Source organism: Bombyx mori, chromosome 8 (assembly GCF_030269925.1).
Source record: "Bombyx mori chromosome 8, ASM3026992v2".
In the NCBI taxonomy this organism is placed as follows: domain Eukaryota; kingdom Metazoa; phylum Arthropoda; class Insecta; order Lepidoptera; family Bombycidae; genus Bombyx; species Bombyx mori.
The window spans coordinates 8,177,985-8,196,792 of record NC_085114.1 but is presented as its reverse complement, the minus strand read 5'-3'; the positions used below and the strand labels follow the sequence as shown (position 1 = coordinate 8,196,792).

General features: G+C 42.2%; 1 protein-coding gene across 4 annotated transcripts in view; it reads left to right on the top strand.

The window, feature by feature from the left end:
- Window positions 1-7,232: 7,232 nt before the first annotated feature.
- LOC101744481 (protein singed wings 2) overlaps window positions 7,233-18,808 on the top strand; it is a 46,146-nt gene continuing 34,570 nt past the window's right edge. The window contains exons 1-3 of one of the 4 annotated variants that reach the window (XM_062669718.1): window positions 7,233-7,440; window positions 15,770-15,971; window positions 18,317-18,476. In XM_062669718.1, the coding sequence (XP_062525702.1) occupies window positions 15,814-15,971; window positions 18,317-18,476 (318 nt within the window). In that variant the 5' untranslated portion in view covers window positions 7,233-7,440; window positions 15,770-15,813. Of the gene's footprint in view, window positions 7,441-13,401; window positions 13,779-15,769; window positions 15,972-18,316; window positions 18,477-18,808 lie in introns of those variants that run through there. The other 3 variants (XM_038012603.2, XM_038012604.2, XM_062669719.1) reach the window with 3 other exon arrangements.

Genomic DNA, 18,808 nt, shown 5'->3' with positions numbered 1-18,808 from the left:
GAAATCATTGTTTTAATAATATTCTTTAATTTAGTTTAAATATAAACCATGAAGCCACAGTAAAAATTATTTAAAATTTTAAGTTTTTGCTGACAAACTCCAACGATAATCCTGATTTTTGTATAAAAAACCGTTATGATAGACCGAATGTGATCTTATAAAATAAAATTAATATGTTCACAATAACAGACAATTAATAATTGGAATACTCATTTTTTTTTATGTAATAACAAAAAGTAAATTAGAAATATACCTATGTAGAATAAGGATCGCAGCGCATAAAATAAAAGTTACACTTTTCCAAAATCTTCTATTTTAATAGTAATTAATAATTAACACTAATTTTATTACGTCTTACTCATTTTTCAACCGTCTTCGCCATCTTCCAATTCTCTGTCATTCTCTTCTCCCTTTCTTTCCGTTTTCTCTCACTCACATCTTAACGCTCCGTTCCACTCTATTCATACGTTCCGTTCTTACCAATCCTACATATATAGCTACTTATTTAAAAAAAAATCGGGAACAAATACATTTATGTGTCGGGGAACGTATAATCTGAACCAATACGGGTGTATTCGGAAATGGGTACTGAGTGTAAGAGGATTTTTTTTTGTATTGCTCTTGTAGGCGGACGAGCATAGGGCCCACCTGAAGGTGAGTGGTTATCGTCGCCCGTGGACTTCAGCAATACCATGAGCAGAGTCAAACCGCTGCCTACCTGCTGTACGATAGCTTCGGAACGCTTATTCGAGAAATCGGCGCAATATTAGAGCTCTCATATCGTGGCCATCTCAAATTACAAACCCGACCCTGGCTACCGAACAACACGTTATTTCGGATCTTCGCGATCCGCTCTCGTTGGTTTTAGGCATTCCAAGCACTGATTACGGCTCTCGACGTATCCTTTTTTTTAGGAAGCAAAACTTAATTGTGATTCGAAGGCCTTTCCAGTTTCATTAGGCACTTTTCCTGGTGAGCACGTCGTGAGGTTACGGGCGCTGATAAAATCGATATAGTTGGCCTCAAGGGCCAGGGAAATATGGTCCCAGGCTGCAGCCTCTTAATGTTTTAATTGCACCTCCGGACGTAGTGCCTGTATAGCACAGGGGAGGGAGCGACGGGTTCACGGCTTTACTAATTTTAGCGGCTGCCGGGCCTTGGGAATCCGAGGCGTGCTTCTTTCCCTTATGTACGAGGGTGAATCCGTCGGACGTAGGGGCGTGGAAGAGGTCAACCTCCATGTCCGAGTTTTTTTTTTTTTTTTTTTTTTTTTATTGCTTAGATGTGTGAACGAGCTCACAGCCCACCTGGTGTTAAGTGGTTACTGGAGCCCATAGACATCTACAACGTAAATGCGCCACACACCTTGAGATATAGTTCTAAGGTCTCAGTATAGTCACAACGGCTGCCCCACCCTTCAAACCGAAACGCATTACTGCTGCACGGCAGAAATAGGCGGGGCGGTGGTACCTACCCGCGCGGACTCACAAGAGGTCCTACCACCAGTAATTACGCAAATTATAATTTTGCGGGTTTGATTTTTATTGCACGGTGTTATTCCTTCACCGTGGAAGTGAATCGTGAACATCTGTTGAGTACATATTTCATTAGAAAAATTGGTACCCGCCTGCGGGATTCGAACACCAGTGCACCGCTCGATACGAATGCACCGGACGCCTTATCCTTTAGGCCACGACGACTTCATAGGCCACGACGAGTCAGAGACGGATGAGAACACGGAGGTCGCGGCGGAAGATGCGGGAATTTTGCAGGCGATTATAGGGGAAGCGGGAGCGGCAGGCGAGACGGAGGCCGCAGACGATCGCGCAGGCGCAATGGAGGCTGCGATTGAGCATGTGGGAGTTTCGCGCGTGTCCAGTGGACGTGGGAGCGACGGGTGCGCTGGAGACCGCGGAAGAGCTCGTGGCATGTTGAGATTTATATTCTATAAATTTTATTCCGAGGCTCGGGTAGTTCTTGCGGAGGAATTCCGCGAACAAAGCGTTGGTCAACTCCATTTCTTCTGACTGCCTAGGGGGGCTGCCCCAGGACTTAAACAAGCGCCCGCGTTGTGGCGAGGCCCCAACGTGGGTTTTTTTTTTTTTTTTTTTTTTTTTTTTCCCCTATGCTATTAGCCTTGAGAGGCTATTTCAGCTGCACCCTAACGTTTGTAGGTGAGCTCGCGGGGCTCAACCGGAGAGTTGCTAACACTGACCCTAGCAAGAGCAGTGCTTCGCAGAATTACCATCGGATCGGAAACGCGACCCACTGAGAAGATCCGGCGAGAAACTCAGTGGGCTGTGTCTGTGGGTTAGTTCGCTAGTCGAGCCCTTCGTCGCAAGCGACGGGTTCGACGAGGACTGTGACCGGTGCTTGTGGTGCCTAAGAGCACCGTTAATGGATCAGGAGGATCCGTAATGACGTGCTTTGGGCGACGTCGACGGTTTACCATTCGGTCTACTGGGTCGGGTATGTAATTTCCAGCGGCTACGATGAGAGGGTTCTCATGTCGTGCAATTGTGATTGAATAACCTGAAGGGATTTCAAGTGGGTGCGGGCTGCGTGAGCGAACACTACGCTTGCATACGTCATGACGGGGCGTATACAAGTTTTGTAGAGAGTTACCTTATTCCGGTGGGACAGTTTGCTTCGACTACAAAGCATTGGATAGAGTCGTCCTAGAATAAACGCGGCGCGGTCGCGTACCGTTTTTATATGGGGACGGAATGTCATCCCTCTGTCGAGGGTGACGCCTAGATATTTGACCTTCGAGACCCACGGTATGGGCTGGCCAAAGAGAGTGATGGGACTAACGGCGGAGGTGTTTGCGCGCCTACTACGGAGTGGGATGCTCGAAGTGATGTTCGGAGGGCGACCCCTTTTGAAGAGCACCGCTGCGCTTTTCGTGGGGTTGATGTCAATTCGCCACTTCCGGAACCACTGTCCCATGGTGGCTACTGCGATCTGGAGTCGCCGATGAAGCAGCGACATCTTCCTACACGAGTAGTAGATAGCCGTGTCATCGGCGAAGAGCGCTAGATGGGTCTCCGGAGACCGGGGTATATCATTGATATACAAACTAAATAATAACGGGGAGAGCGCGGAGCCTTGCGGGACTCCGGCAGTCAGTTGACGGGGACGAGAACGAGTTCCCTCTACTCGATATCGAAACGAACGGTTCGACAAGAAGTCTCGTATGATGAGCACAAGTCTGTCTGGCACTCCCATGTTGTACAGTTTGTAAATTAAACCGTTGTGCCAGACTTTGTCGAACGCCTTCGCGATGTCGAAGAAGAGGGCGCCGGTCGGGATTTGTTTACGCCTATTTAGTCCTATCAGGATGTGCTCCGTGAGGCGGTGCACTTGTTGTACGCACGAGTGTTTAGAGCGGAATCCGAACTGTTCGTCTATGAGAATTTTGTTCGCGGTAACAAAATCCCAGAGGCGTTTCCTAAGGAGCCGTTCGTAAATTTTTCCTATCGTCGGGAGGAGACTAATCGGACGGTAACTAGAAGTTTCGTTTGTCGGTTTGCCCGGCTTATGTATACCGATAACGTCCGCTTCTTTCCACACGGCGGGAAAGATGCAGTGCGTCATAGCGGCATTTAAAATTGTAGCCAACATTGCTATCAGTTGGACTGGCAAGAGTTTTAGCGCGCGGTTGCGAATGCCGTCGGAGCCGGATGCCTTCCTAGGTTGGAGATTGTGGATCGCGTCTCTAACTTCGTCAGTGGTAATGGGGGGTAACGCGTCCGAGGGCGGCAGGGAAGCTCTGCGCTCGACCTCCCTGTCGACTAACTCGGTGTGTTCGGGGTCCGCGTGTTGAGTGTTGGTGGTGCACTGCTCTTGCAGTGCATCGGCCAGCAGCTCAGCCTTGTCATCGTCATCGAATGCCGGTGGTTGGCCTGAAGGGCGTACGAGGGGAGGCATAGTAGCGGTAGTTTCGGATTTGAGAGTCCTAGCTAGTCGCCAGTATGCTTGGTGGGAGGGCGCGAGTTGTTCTAAATAACTATGCCAATTATCGTTACGCGCGTCGCTTAGGCGGGAGTGGACTTCGCGTTGTAGACGACGCATCCGAATCCGGTTTGAATGCGTGGGAAGCCGATCGTAGGCCCGGATTGCCGCGTTCCTAACTCTTAAGAGATTCCTAAGTTCGGAGGATAGTCTGATGCGGTGGAAGCTGTCCACATCGACTTCTTTTGAAGATCTAATGATCGCGGAAGAGATGTGATCGGTAATGATGTTTATGGATTCGACGGTGTCCTCGGGGGATAGATTCGAATCCAGGCCGTAAGGGAGGATTGGCGGAGCGGCTTCGGCTAGGCACGTGCCCAGCTTATTCCAATCCACCATGGTCCTCGTAACAGTGACTGGGTTGTGAGGGCGACCGAGCTGTATAAGGACAGGTCGGTGGTCTGAGTCGAGCTCTGACAGTGCTTCGATGGAACGTAAGCGCAGAGTTACGTTTCTAAGCAATGCCAGGTCTATAGTGCTCGAACGGAGCGCGATGTTATACGGATAGCATGTTGGAGTTGGGGGACCGACTACTTCAAAAGTGAGGTCGTCTATAAACGCGTCGAGACGCCTACCGTTAACGTTCGTACGATGGCAGTTCCACCTAGTGTGGTGGCAATTTAAATCGCCTGCCAGGATGACGGAGTCTCCCATGCCGAACAGTGACTCGATGTCACTGCTCAGGAGGGGCTTGTCCGGGGGGAGATAAACGGATGCGATGACGATCGGCTGGTGTCCCGTCAGCGAGATACGGCACACTGACGCCTCGATATGTAAGAGCGAGGGAGTATCGAGAGGGACAACGTGCAGGGCCCGCCTATAGTAAATGGCAGTCCCGCCTTTGGAGGCGGTGAGTCTGTCATTCCTAACCATGACGTAATTCGCGACTTTCGGGTCACGACGCGAGGGCTTCAGACAGGTCTCCTGCACTAACAAAATATCTACAAGATTGTCGCGGAGGAATTCGAAAATTTGATCGCGTTGCCGCGCGAGTCCGTTAGCATTGTAGAATGCTAACGTAAGGGAATACGGTTTTTCTCTACCTTTTTGCGTCATTGATTACCGGTAAAGAATTTTTATAACGTAGACGTCCATGTGATCGAAAGCGGCCGCGAGCCGCTGTTCGGGGGTTACCGACCTACGGATAGCATCTGCGAACGATCGCAGACGGTCAAAGTTTACCGCGGTGACGAAGTCGCGCACGAGCGCGAAGTCGTTGACGACTGAGGGTTGCGGGGGGCGGTACGCGGGCGCGGGGCGAGGTGCGAGCAGGGGCTGAGGCGCGTGACGTGTCGCAGGCGGGAGCTGGGGTACGTTTTGTGTTCCCTCCTTCGTATACGGCAGCGGTTTTTTCCACGCCGAGACGGTGGGAACCGCAGCCGGTACGAAGGCTGGTTTCGGCACTGAAGGCGCCGAAGTCTTTGGGTCGACGGTTCGGGGGGCTGGGTGGTTCGGGCGTTTACGCGGAGCCCTAGGACATCCGCGGTAGTTTGCCGGGTGCCCTTGCTTAAGGCATAGGACACAGCTTGGGGGTTCCGTCGCGGTTTCCCTAACACGCGAACATTCTGTGGTTGCGTGATCGCCGAGGCATTTCACGCAGCGGGGGCGCGCGTGGCAATTACGCGCTGAGTGGCCATAGAGCTGGCACCTGTGGCACTGCCCGGGAGTACCACGTTTATGGGGGGCTTCGATGGTGACCCCGGAGAGGCCGCATATCGTTTTGAGACATGATATTCTTTTCTTTGCCTCCGGGGTTGATTCTAGCGCGACGAGAATCATATTGTACGGCTGTCTGCCGCGTCCGCTGTGCATCCGGTGCACACTAATTATTGGGAGGGACTGACCGATCAGATCCTCCTTTACGTAGTCTATGTCGAGTTCCTTGGGGACTCCACGTATCACTACGCGGAGTTCGCGGTCCTCCTGAAGAGCATAGGTGTGATAACCTATGTTCTCCTTTCGGAGGTAAGCAGAGAGGGCCCTATGGTCGCCCGGCGTTGCGACCTTAATCTGAATCCCATGCGCGACGTTACGCGCATGGGTATAATTAATTTTGTTGGCCTGAAGGGCCTGGGATACGCGATTCCACGCTGACTTCTCCTGGAGTATCAGCGGGGGCGGGACAACTGTTTTAGGCGCGGGCGCGGTTTTTGGGCGCGGCGGTGGGATTACGCGGCGGGCGGAGTCCGACTCCGGCGTTACGACTACCTGCGGTCGGGAGGCGGTCGCGGACTTGGTTTGCTTCGTCATGGAGCTCCGGGACTCCACGACGCGAGTACGCTTTTTACCGCGCGTTACAGTTTGGAACCCATCCGAGCTTCCGGGTTGAGGGCTAGTCGCGGACTCGAAGTCCATCTCCGATTCGGTATCGGAGCCTGAACTAGACGCTATTGAGGTCGCGACGGACGAAACTGACGTGATTGACGCGGGCGCGGGGGTAGCGGGGGCGGGGGCGTTAGACGCTACGGCGGCGGCGTGCGTACGTGCGCTTGAACACGGACCGGCGGCGGGGCACGCGAGGCATGCCTGCGAGGCATGTTTGGCGACGGCGGCGAGAGATGCGGGGGGAGAATATTTACCAAATGAGGCCCTATAGGCTTCGAATTCGGGCGCGATTGACGGATATTTTTCCCGAATGAAGTCGATGAAAAGTTTTTCCTCCATCTTTACGTGATTTTCGCCCGGGGGGGGGGGGCGGCCCCGGGATTTAAACACGCGCTCGCCTTGCGACGAGGCCCCTGCGTCGGTAACACTAAATTGGCCGAAGCGATTCTAGGAATTTTAGAAATTTTAGTGAATAGAATAAATAGAATAGAATTAGAGTGAATAGAACCACTGCACAGTTCCCGGGCGGCAATGCCTTGCAATTAGGCGCAGGTACAAATTCCGAGAAACACTTGGGCCACAGATGTGCCACGAACAATGATCTATTATCACCGGTAGTCACTTCCGGCAAAACAATGAGCACGTCCACGCGCGTCGGTTGCTCAAATCGGAATCCAACGTGGGTGACCCTCAGCATTTGTATTGCCGAGCGTTTGAATTACGTTTAACAATTGGCTAGAACGATTCCAGGAATTGTAAAGATTGTGTCTATTGTTCTCGGAAGGCAATGCGTCGCAATTAGACGCAGGTATATAGAAATTTCCGAGAAACACTTGGGCGACAGATGTGCCACGAACAATGTTCAGTCGATCGTTCGGTCTGTGTGAGAATGTCCGCACGCGACGGGTAGGTACTTCGGTCGGTTCGTCGTATCCCTCGAATACATAGCTGTACTTTTCAAGGAGTTGAAGCAATGCCGAAAAACATTCCCGTCGTACGCTGTGCCTGATTTTAATTTTTTAGATCTCATATAGTCTACTATCGTAGTAGTCACCGGCTTTCAGTAAAGCTTAGATCGAGGCAGGCTACACTCGATTATAAGTTAGTATTGTTGTAGTACCTAGTTGTTCCCGTTTTCATCAAAATATAAGTGGTAATGGAAAGTATTGGTATTTTGATCCTAATGTTTAAACTATTGAGAAGACAATTCCTATATTGATCATATTTTGAATCTCATTGGAAACTGGAATTAATTCAAGGCCAGCTTTAATTATAACTAACAATAATAGTATTTAGTATTAAGATCATCTTTCATCTTCTCTCTTATATTTTCATTCTTTAATTACTATTGAATGTATAAGTAGATATGGCTTACCCTATAATTTATCTTGCAAATTTGGAGGGCTTAGAAAAAAAGAGGTAGGTACCTAGCGTAAATTCATTTTATTTTATAGGTTGTCGAGTCATGGCGGGGTTGGATTATATGGTGCGGAATTTTTGGCAGGTTTTTTGCTGTGTACTATCATACTTCATATTTTGAGCTGCTTCTTCTTACAATTTATTTTTATTAGTCGCTCCGGGTGACGTTGTGTTTATGACAGATTGTCTTCCAAGTCTCTCCCGAAACAAAGAGCGTTTTACAAAACAGACGGTTGAGGGTATGATTTCACTATACCTGTCCATTTTTATCAAAACCAAAAAGAAATGTAAGCAATATAAATGTGTAAGCCCTAAGATGAGTCTATTGACTAAAACCAATTAAGAACGAATGAATAAATGACTATAAATTATAAGAAGTAAACATAATTAGAAGGCATTTATTAGTTTTTCGACTTATAACAAATATGATTACGAATTAACAGCCGATGTAAAAAAAGTATATTGCTTACTGTTCGACGGTATGCAAAGAAAAAATAATAGTTTAAAAAAACTAACAAAATACGCTTTTATAGAAAATCCAACAAAAATAGAAAATAAAATTTAATAAATTAGAATTAAAAATATTGCAGATGGCGGCGGCGGCCGGTAACTACATTACCGATCCTGCGGAAAGAATGGAAAGCAGTAGACATCGCTCCAAACACGTCATTTCGGATCCTCCCGATCCACTAACGGTTCTTTTAGGTACCTCAAGCACCGGTCACCGTTCTCGTCGAACCCGTCGCTTGCGACGAAGGGCTCGACGAGTAAATTAACCCTCAGACACAGCCCACTGAGTTTCTCGCCGGATCTTCTCAGTGGGTCGCGTTTCTGATCCGGTGGTAGATTCTGCGAAGCACGGCTCTTGCTAGGGTTCGTGTTAGCAACGTCCTCAGGTTTGAGCCCCGTGAGCTCACCTACTAGTTAAGGTTCCGCTGAAACAGCCTATCAAGGCCATAAAAAAAAAAAAAAGCGCTCATTCATTCGTGCCTGAGCCGTAGTACAGTACGGATCTCTCTGTGACGTTGCTACGCTGTTCGTGAAATATACGCAGCTCACCAAGTTCGGCCACCAGCTCACAAAGTGTGCACTTTTGCGGTTATTAAATTCTCGACGATGACTCATGTTTGGGCTTCCGAAACAAATCTTTCCTCTTTATAATATTAGTATAAGTATAGAAGTATATAGACTACTGATACCATGCACCCCACGCTTTTTTACAATAAAATCATTTTTTCTTACACTAAGTATTTTTAATTTAAATTTATTAAAATTTATTTTCTATTTTTTAGTTGGATTCTCTATACAAGCGTATTTTATTAGTTTTTTTAAACTATTATTTATTTTACATTTTTTAGTTGAAATTCAATTTTTAGTTTTTTTTAAGCTATTGCATAGATTTTATTGCGGGCCTTGAGCGCGGCGACCGAATCATGAAATTCTGTAACTAAAATAACCTGACACCCCCACTACGCCTACTATGTAGATCGCGTTGAAAACATTCACACGTTGCGCTCGTGTACTAGGTAGTATTTGTGAATAAGCGCGCGGCGTGACGTCGCACTGGATGAGCATCATGAAAAGTCTGCCCATCTCTCTCTCACGCGGTCTATCTTATGAGTGTGAAGGAGACAGTTAATGTTTTGCTTTTGTTAATGTTTATAAATATAGCGTGGTCTTATTTTTATTATTGTTTTAATATTAAATTATTATTGTCTAATTGTAATTGCATAAGTTGATAAAAAATGCTTTGCATTTGCAATAATTTACCGCGGCAGTCCCCGAGTGCCACATGTCTTTTTTTTTAATATTGAATTGTCATCGGTCCTTAATAAGTATACCAAATTTCGAGTTAATACGACGTTTTGAAGGGGGTCAAAATCATGTTTAAAGATTCAGTTACAAATATACATACGTCTGAAGCTAATAAATTCGTATTAAAAAGGTAGTCAATTTGTAAAACTCAAAGCGCAATATGCCTCGAATAATAGAAAAGTAAAAATATAAAAAGAGCAACGGCGGCTTCCTTCCTTATATTTTCAAATTAGCCATTAAACTCAGTACTTACATTTACGCAAAAAAAAGCAAAGATCCGTGTAAATATGTAGCTGCTCTAGTTTGTGGGTATTGTGGCATCTCTCTGTGGAGTAATACATTTTGAATCATTTTTTAGTCTGAAGAAGTTTTCTTCTTGCGTGCTTCTTAAACCCAGCTAAAGTGCATGAAGAAATTCGATGCAAAATCGAATAACAAGAGAAACGGCGTCACCTGTGTGTTCGAAGTGTATTAGCGATATTTACTTACTAAATGGTATTAGAATCCTTAAAAGAATAATAAATATTCATGTTATAAAGATATTTTGTTGCCGTAGTAACTAAATATGACGCCTAGTCGGGCCTAATCTGACCGCGACGGGGCAACGCAACTTGTCGGATCCCCCGGATTCACTCTCGGTGCTTTTAGGCCTCTTAAGCACTGGTAGCCGTCCTCTCGTCGAATTCGATTACGACGAAGAGTTAGACGAGCGAACTAACCCATAGACACAGCTTCTTCTTCAGATCTTCTCAGTGGGTCCCGTTTTCGATCCGATCGTAGATTCTAGTGTTAGCAATTTTTCTCAGGTTGAGCCCGTGAGCTCACCTACCCTTCCGAGCATAGCTGGAATAGCCTCTTAGGCTACCAGCGAATAGGTAGGGGAAAAAAACCTGGGAGGGACACCGCGGCAACGGCGGATCCAGGGAGGGGTGTCATGGGGGTCATGACACCCCCCCTGAGCTAGTTCCAGGACTTGAACTAACTTGGGCTAATTGAAGAACATCATGATTTATTCATTATCTATTGTTATCAAAATTAAATTATAAGTTCTTAACTTGCCCACGACTATGTGACCCCCTCCTGGCGCCAAAGCTGAATCCGCCCTTGCACCGCGGGATTCTACGGCGAAGGGCGTATATACATTTTCTGTCTCTTTCGTACTTGTGCGAAATAGAGGGAGAATTATTATTATTCGCACGACAATCGTTTTTTGTTCCTCAAATATACCAACAGTAATTTTTTTACGGAGACCCATTTTGCGAAGTCTAGTGTCAACTTTACTTATCTCCAAAGCTCATAGGAAATTTACAAAAACACAAACTCAATATAGTCGATCAATATAGATTTGAACTCGTAACATACGATCTGTAGGCGCATTTAGAGACCAATTGACTATTGATCTGTCTGATCTGGAAAAATAAAAATTGTGTATTTAAAGGATTACCGTAAAATTAATCGGTAAGTTATGTTTTACGAAACTTAAATAGGGTAGACTGAAGATCCTTAAACCGTCAGGCTATTTATTGCCAAGGCAGTTATTATGGCCAAGACTTTGCTACTTCTTCAGCTGCTGGTTGCTATTTTTTGTTTGATCGATCGATAATCTTAGATAGATTATCGATCGATCAAACAAAAAATCTATCTATCTTCTATCTCTATATTATATAAAAATGAATTGCTGTTCATTAGTCTCGCTAAAACTCGAGAACGGCTGGACCGATTTGGCTAATTTTGGTCTTGAATTATTCGCGAAAGTCCAGGGAAGGTTTAAAATGTGAAAAAAGATAATAAAGCTCAGAATTATATAAAAACAAACAATTTTGTTTTTCCGTTGATGTGTCCCCCGTCGGACGGATTCCTTTGGTTTGTTTTAAGTTTATTTTATACCAAAGTTTAGGTATTTTATTTATCGATTGAGGCGCTACGAAGTCTGCCGGGTCACCTAGTAATTATTAATTTTTTCTTTAAAATGAGTTCTACTCACAATGTTGAAACATTTGAAGAAAGAAAAAAAAAATTTAGGGAAAAATATAATCATTAATTTAGATAGGTACTCTGAATGAATACATTTCTAAGAGACCTTAAAAGATTAAAATATTCATTAACAAACAAAAGGAGGCACAGTTAAAGTGAAGGTGAAGTCGTCTTGGCCTAAAGTCTAAAGCAGGGGTCGGCAACGCGGCGCCCCCGTTCGATTTGTAATGCGCCCTCGCTGGACTAATGTAAATGTATGATAGCCAGAGCGATTTATTACTCTTGTCAAACGGCGATATCAGTAAGTAGTCGGTTAAGTTTAGGATTGTGCATAAATTAACATTTTGCTAACCTTGAGCGTATCTAACAACACGCACGTATTTTTTGTTAGTGTGTGATCGTATTTCGAATTGACCACGCGTAGACCGTGCGTTTAAAACTACTACTACACATTTAGATAATTGTTTAAGGACCGGGATCTCTAAATATATCCCTAATTATAAGAAATTAGGTGAAAATATGGACACCCAAGTTTCGCACTGAATTATATGTATCATTATGTATGACACCAACAAAATAAAGTTATAAAAAAACAGTTTTTTTAATGCCTGTTGATTTTACCTGTTGATTATCTGTAAAATAAAGCGATTCATCAGTGTTCGAATCCTGCAGGCAGGTACCAATTTTTCTAATGAAATACGTACTTAACAAATATTCACGATCGACTTCCACCGTGAATGAAATAACATAGTGTAATAAAAATAAAATCCGCAAAATTATAATTGCATAATTACTGGTGATAGGACGTCTTGAGTCCGTACGCGTAGGTACCACTACTCTGCCTATTTCTACCTTGAAGCAGTAATGCGTTTCGGTTTGCAGGATAGAGCAGCCGTTGTACTGTTAAAACTGAGACTTAGAACTTATGTCTCGAGGTAGAGGGCGGAATTTACGTCGTAGGTGTTTATGGGCTACAGTAACCACTTAACCAGGGCCGGATTTAAACTTAATGCTGCTCCTGGGCACCGGAAAAAAATCCGCCTCAATACTGGAATTTTACCTAAACTTATAGTTTATATATAATATTTTATTTTTCAAAATTAAAATAAAATTTACACATAAATAAATATTTGTTTTTTTCTAACAATTATAAATGTTGATTAAGGGCGACTCATAATTATATTACATAAAAAAAATCTTTAATAAAAAAAATTAGAAAAATCGATTATTATTTTAAATCTCCAAGGAAATAAATTGATTACCTAAATCATTTTGATTATAATTTTTTACCAAAAGTGCCAAAATTATAATTCACAAATAATGGATGATTTGAATTTCTTGAATTATCAATTAAAAAGAAAATTATTAATTAATAGAATTAATTATTTATATTGAGCAATCTTGATAAGACTAAAAAAAATATTTACTTTCAAAATTTTGCCGCCCTAAAAATTTTTCCGCCCTGGGCACTTGTCCCGAATGCCCCTAGTCTAAATCCACCATTGCACTTAACACCAAGTGGGCCGTAAGCTCGTCCACATACCTAAGCAATAAAAAAAATAAAAATTGTTAGACAATCCAGTAGTTTAGTGACAGAAATCTACATAATTGCGGCATAATGGCACGTAAGGCACCGGTGACCTAAGTGGCAGTCAAAGGGTTAACAAAAATTAGATAGCTATTGCAAAATATCTGTTTCTTATACCTAGTATTCTATGTATACCCAGTCAGGGTAGCATGGAATTATTATATTAAGTTTGCGATGGCAGAAAACATTAAAATTACGACAAAAAACATTTTAAACCAATAAAAATCTAACTAAACGGATGACAGATTTCGGAAAATGATCAATCCGTCGTGGATTAGATACGCAAATCCCAGATGAATTGATAAAACGGTTATTTTGGTGTGCGATACGGTTTCAGGCTTTCAGTTGTGCTCTGAACGCCGGACGCGTATCACTATCTACGGGATTTTCATGAAAATCGCCCGACTTAACAGACGTCAAGACGTTTTGTGAACTTATATGGTGGTGGTGTATATTTGCTTCGATTATACGAAAGTTTTTCCTTCTCTTCTACAACATAACGTTGTTATTACAAAGTTGAAATTAATGTTTTTCTTCAAAAAAACTTATTTTGGACGCAGATTTGCACACAGAAAATATAATTCCGTTCAATGTTAGGAACTTGTTTAATTTGGCTTAGAAGGCAAAATATCGGAGATGAAAGGTGAGTTACGTTGATACTTCATTAAGTTCGATTTTCTAAAGGATATTCTGTTTTATTGTTTTACTTTAGCTTTCAGAATACAAACAGTGTAGTGGTTTATAATTAATATTTTTCCATTGACCTGTTATGAATGTAATTACTTGAATCTTACAGAATTACTTTTCTGGTTAGTCTTAGTTGTCTGGGAACTTATATTAGACATATGATGATTTAGAATAATTTATAACTTTTAGTTCAACTAAAAGTTAGAAGTAACCGAGGTCGGTTACTTAATGTTCCTTAAAGTTCACATCATAATTATTATTGTACTTGCGATTGAGACGATTGGACCGGTCCTCGCAGATTGTGTGAGCCGTGACCAGGGATGTCTTAGCTTCCGGCTAGTCTTCACTGGTCATGGCTGGTTCGGTCATTATTTTTGTTGCGTCACTGAGAGGAAGCCGACGATGGAATAAAACCACTGTGTTGACGAGAAAGACAAGACAGACAGACATGATCGCAGAGTGCTCCGTCTGGGAGAAGCAGCGTCTTGCCCTCTTTGCCCAAATATGATTGCAACACCCACCACCTCACAACACCCTCCACGGTGTTTTCCGAGCGCTATGACATGTCCTTCTTCAAACGAGGCTTGCGGACAGTACTTTATGGTTGGCAGCGGCTTGGCTCTGCCCCTGGCATTGCTGACGTCCATGAGCGACGGTAACCACTTAGCATCAGGTGGGCCGTAGGCTCGTCTGCCTACAAAGTCAATAAAAAAAATCAAACTAGTTAAAGTTCATAATGTAAAATATATATTTTATAAATTTAAAACCTTTGTTTATTTATCAATCACAACACAAATGACCATTCTGTAATAAAATTGAGGTAAATAATACATTAAAATGACGATTGAAGTTATTGTTTTCCAATATTTTTCCGTACACAATTCCTGTGCTAATATTATAAATAAAGTTGTATTTAATTTCCTAATACAATAGTAAAATAAAATTGATGAATATGTTATTTTCCGTGTAGTTTATTCTGTAATAATTTTATCGAGAAATTAAGTTAAATAATACAGTAAACGTAACGAAGGCCGCTCTTCATGATTTCCTGTAAATTGATTTGTCACGACCACCTTAATACAAATCGTGTATGTCTTGCTTCTGTGTTAACACATTTCCATAAAAAGTCATGGTTAAGGATATTTTTGGAAAATATTTACACAAGCACTCGGTAACATTTCATTAATTATTTTGAATTCGTAATACAAAGATATCATGCTGTTTTGTTGTTGTGTGTGTGTGTTTTTTTAACATAAAATTCTACCATTTAAACTTAAAAGCATAATCGGTTACTTCTCCTCAGAAAAAAACCGCGTGAACTTTTTTTTTTGCTTGAATGTTCTTTTTTTTTTTTTATTGCTTAGATGAGTGGACAAGCTCACAGCCCACCTGCTGTTAAGTGGTTACTGGAGCCCATAGACATCTACAACGTAAATGCGCCACCCACCTTGAGATATAAAGGCAGAAATAAGCAGGGTGGTGGTACCTACCCGCGCGGACTCTTAATAGGTCCTACCACCAGTATACTGGTAATTTGTCAGTAGGAGGGCCTAATAACAAATTACCAGTGGAATTGTGGAACCTATAACTCTCATGAGTTTGGTAGATTTGGTAGATTCAAGATAGGATTCCTACTACGATAGTGCAAAAGTAGTAAATGAAACATTTATGTCTCTGGTTATTGGGTTATTAAAATTAAATTTGTTCAATTGAACCTCAGATCAAGTGATCTGAATATTAAACATTAAAATTAAATAAATTAGGTTCGTTAGATTTTAGGTTTAAATTTTATCTATAAATAACTGAACGTGGAAATTGATTTAAAGGACATTGTACAACAGCATCAAGTATTGTAGTCTTAATATAAAAAGTAATAACAGATATTTACTAGTTTATATAGATGTAAGTGTATACTATGAATAAAATAATAGATATCGAAATTTACAGATATTGTACAAGTTGTGCTGATCTTTAGCTTAACGAGTGTGGTGATGCCAGGATTACAAGTGCGAAAAAGCAACCAAACCAAGGCTATGATGCGAGAATCCTGTTTTCTTTCTGACTATTCATTAAAGGCTAAATGTGTACAAATTCATCAAAATCTACGATGCAAAGGGGGCTTTAATGACCAATGGATTAACGGGATCAAGTAGGTTGTCAGCCTGATTTTTATCTCGCTAGCTTTCACTTTTTTTATTTATTTATTTAGGGGCTTTTTATTTAATTCATTATAATATTCATTATAAAATTCATTATAATATTTATAATTAACATTAACTATATAAAAAGTAAGGTTTTTTGCAATCCTTTAAGTGAAGAGTTTATTCAGATTATAAGATAATAAAAATATAGATATAAAAAGAAAAGTGAAATATAGCTGAAGTTTAATCTAAAATAGTTTGCTAATTAAATAAGTTGAGTATTACTAAACTTATTTAATTACTCGACAATTACTAAACGATTTAACTATAAGCCATTATTATATAAATCAGAACAAAAACAAAACGGGCAAAATGAAATTTAATTGGTACTTTATTTCACTCATTCGTGTCATATAAACTTCAGCAATCGGACACCAATAAAGATAATAATTAAAAAGAGCTATGCTAGGGTAACTTTAATATTCGGTGTATATGTAGTTGTTTATGTAAGCTGTGCATAATTTTTACCATAATAACCACAGTACGTAAACAAATTAAGTTATGTAGATCCACATCGATAATATTATAATATTATGTTGTTCTGGAAATTCCGTAGCATAATACAAACATTAGCACAACAAAGTCCCAGTATATTTACAATAGTATCTCAGCTCAACCTTGTCCGAAACTTAGACATCGGGTGCTCGCGAAATCTCAAGCCTTGTTATTTCAAAGGACTCAGAGTGTGCTCGCTGTCTATTGAAGCTCTTCTCGTGATCGGAGGTGTTTGTAACGTGGTCGCGCTGCAACTCAATTACATCGTCTTCAAATTGGAGTTGTTATACTTTACACGCTTAATTTTTTTTTTTTAATTTTTTTTATTGCCTAAATGTGTGGACGAGCTCACAGCCCACCTGGTGTTAAGTGGTTACTGGAACCCATAGACATCTACAACGTAAATGCGCCACACACCTTGAGGTATAAGTTCTAAGGTCTCAGTATAGTTACAACGGCTGCCCCACCCTTCAAACCGAAACGCATTACTGCTTCACGGCAGAAATAGGCGGGGCGGTGGTACCTACCCGTGCGGACTCACAAAAGGTCCTACCACCAGTAATAATCACAAGAGGTCCTACCACCAGTAATCACAAGAGGTCCTACCACCAGTAATCACAAGAGGTCCTACCGCCAGTAAAAAATAATTTGTGAAGATGAGCCTGTAACGAAGATTGTAGTGGATAATTCTACGGTGCAACATCATGAAACGCAACAAATGTTACGATGCTTTGTTGTCCGAAACGCGCTGTGCTTATGAGAGATGTGAGTTCCGTGACTGTGACGAGCCACGTCCTGGTTTGGTGTCACTCGAGTGCGGAACCTCTAATCTCAGCGTGCTGTCCTAGAATCCTAATCTTGCCATCTAGCGGACCCGACTGCTGGTATATGGACTATCGTGGCAATCACCCGGCTGTCACGAACTGGTTGAACCGTGACCAAGGACGTCTCTATTTGGGGTGTTACTTAATCGCGTTGACAGGAGTGAGTTGACGATGAAGGCCTTATCCTCGGTGGTGGTTCAGGGTGACTGGAGAGATTGAGGTGGCGCGCTGCGTTAAGAGCACCCTAGTGGCGCAAAGTCCTACCCGGCATGCTGTTTCTGTTATCGCCGTATGCCGATCACAATTGCCGACCTAGTCATTCTCACCTATTCAGACGCCGCGACGGTTTGGTATGACCGTACACCAGGTTGCTGTGTTGACTGCTGTTACCCCTCCTACTGTCCGGGTTCCGGGACTCAGACATGTGTAGAGCAGAGGTGTCGTTTAGTGAGTAGCTACGTTACGTTCACAGACCATGTGCCCCCGCAGAAGTAGGTTTTCGTAGAAAGTTCAGCGTCCGGCCCACAAACAAAGGAAGAGAATTCGCACTTTAAGCTTTTAAAATTATTAATCAGCATTTCCGCAGTATTGATGATAGTCTGCCTATAAAAGATCTAGGAAGAATTACTAATTATTATTATTTTTCGTTTATTTATTAGCTTAGCTGACGTTTTAGTTAATAGTCGTATTGGATTATAGCATCGATAAGCATTTTATTACGAATGAGATCGTTAGTGTTTATCATATCAATATTTTTATATTCGACAATTCGTTTGGTGCCTACAAACTAATCCAACTTTTGTAAATCATACTATTAATCTCAGTAAAGCTTCAAAGATTCAATATTTTTCACATCATTCACAAATCGTTGTTTATTGAGAATAAATAATGAATATTAAGATAAATATTATATAAATATAATAGTCACAAATATTAATTAATTACTAAAATAAATAATGTATTTATGTTTTTAGGTACGAAATAACTCACTTAACAGTAACTGAATGGCCTGGAGAGTGCTTTAATGTTGGACACCTTCATCTTCATTTCCCAGAGCTGAGGTCACTTGAAATTGTAAACTGCACACTCTTACGAACATTCAAGGGCTATTTTCGCAGTGATAGTAAAATAGAGGTACATTTTTTTAAATTATTTATTCTTTTCAACACTTTAACACTGGCTGTGGTCTACAATTTTTTATTTTACTATTTTATTTATAGTTGTATATGTATGGTACCCATTGATATAAGTTTATCTTTCGATTTCCACGAGTTTTTTTTTATTGCTCTAATGGGTGGACGTGCTCACAGCCCACCTAGTGTTAAGTGGTTACTGGAGCCCATAGACACCAACGTCTTAAATGCGCCACCCACCTTGAGATATAAGTTCTAAAGTCTCAGTATAGTTACAACGGCTGCCCGACCCTTCAAACCGAAACACATTACTGCTTCACGGCAGAAATAGGC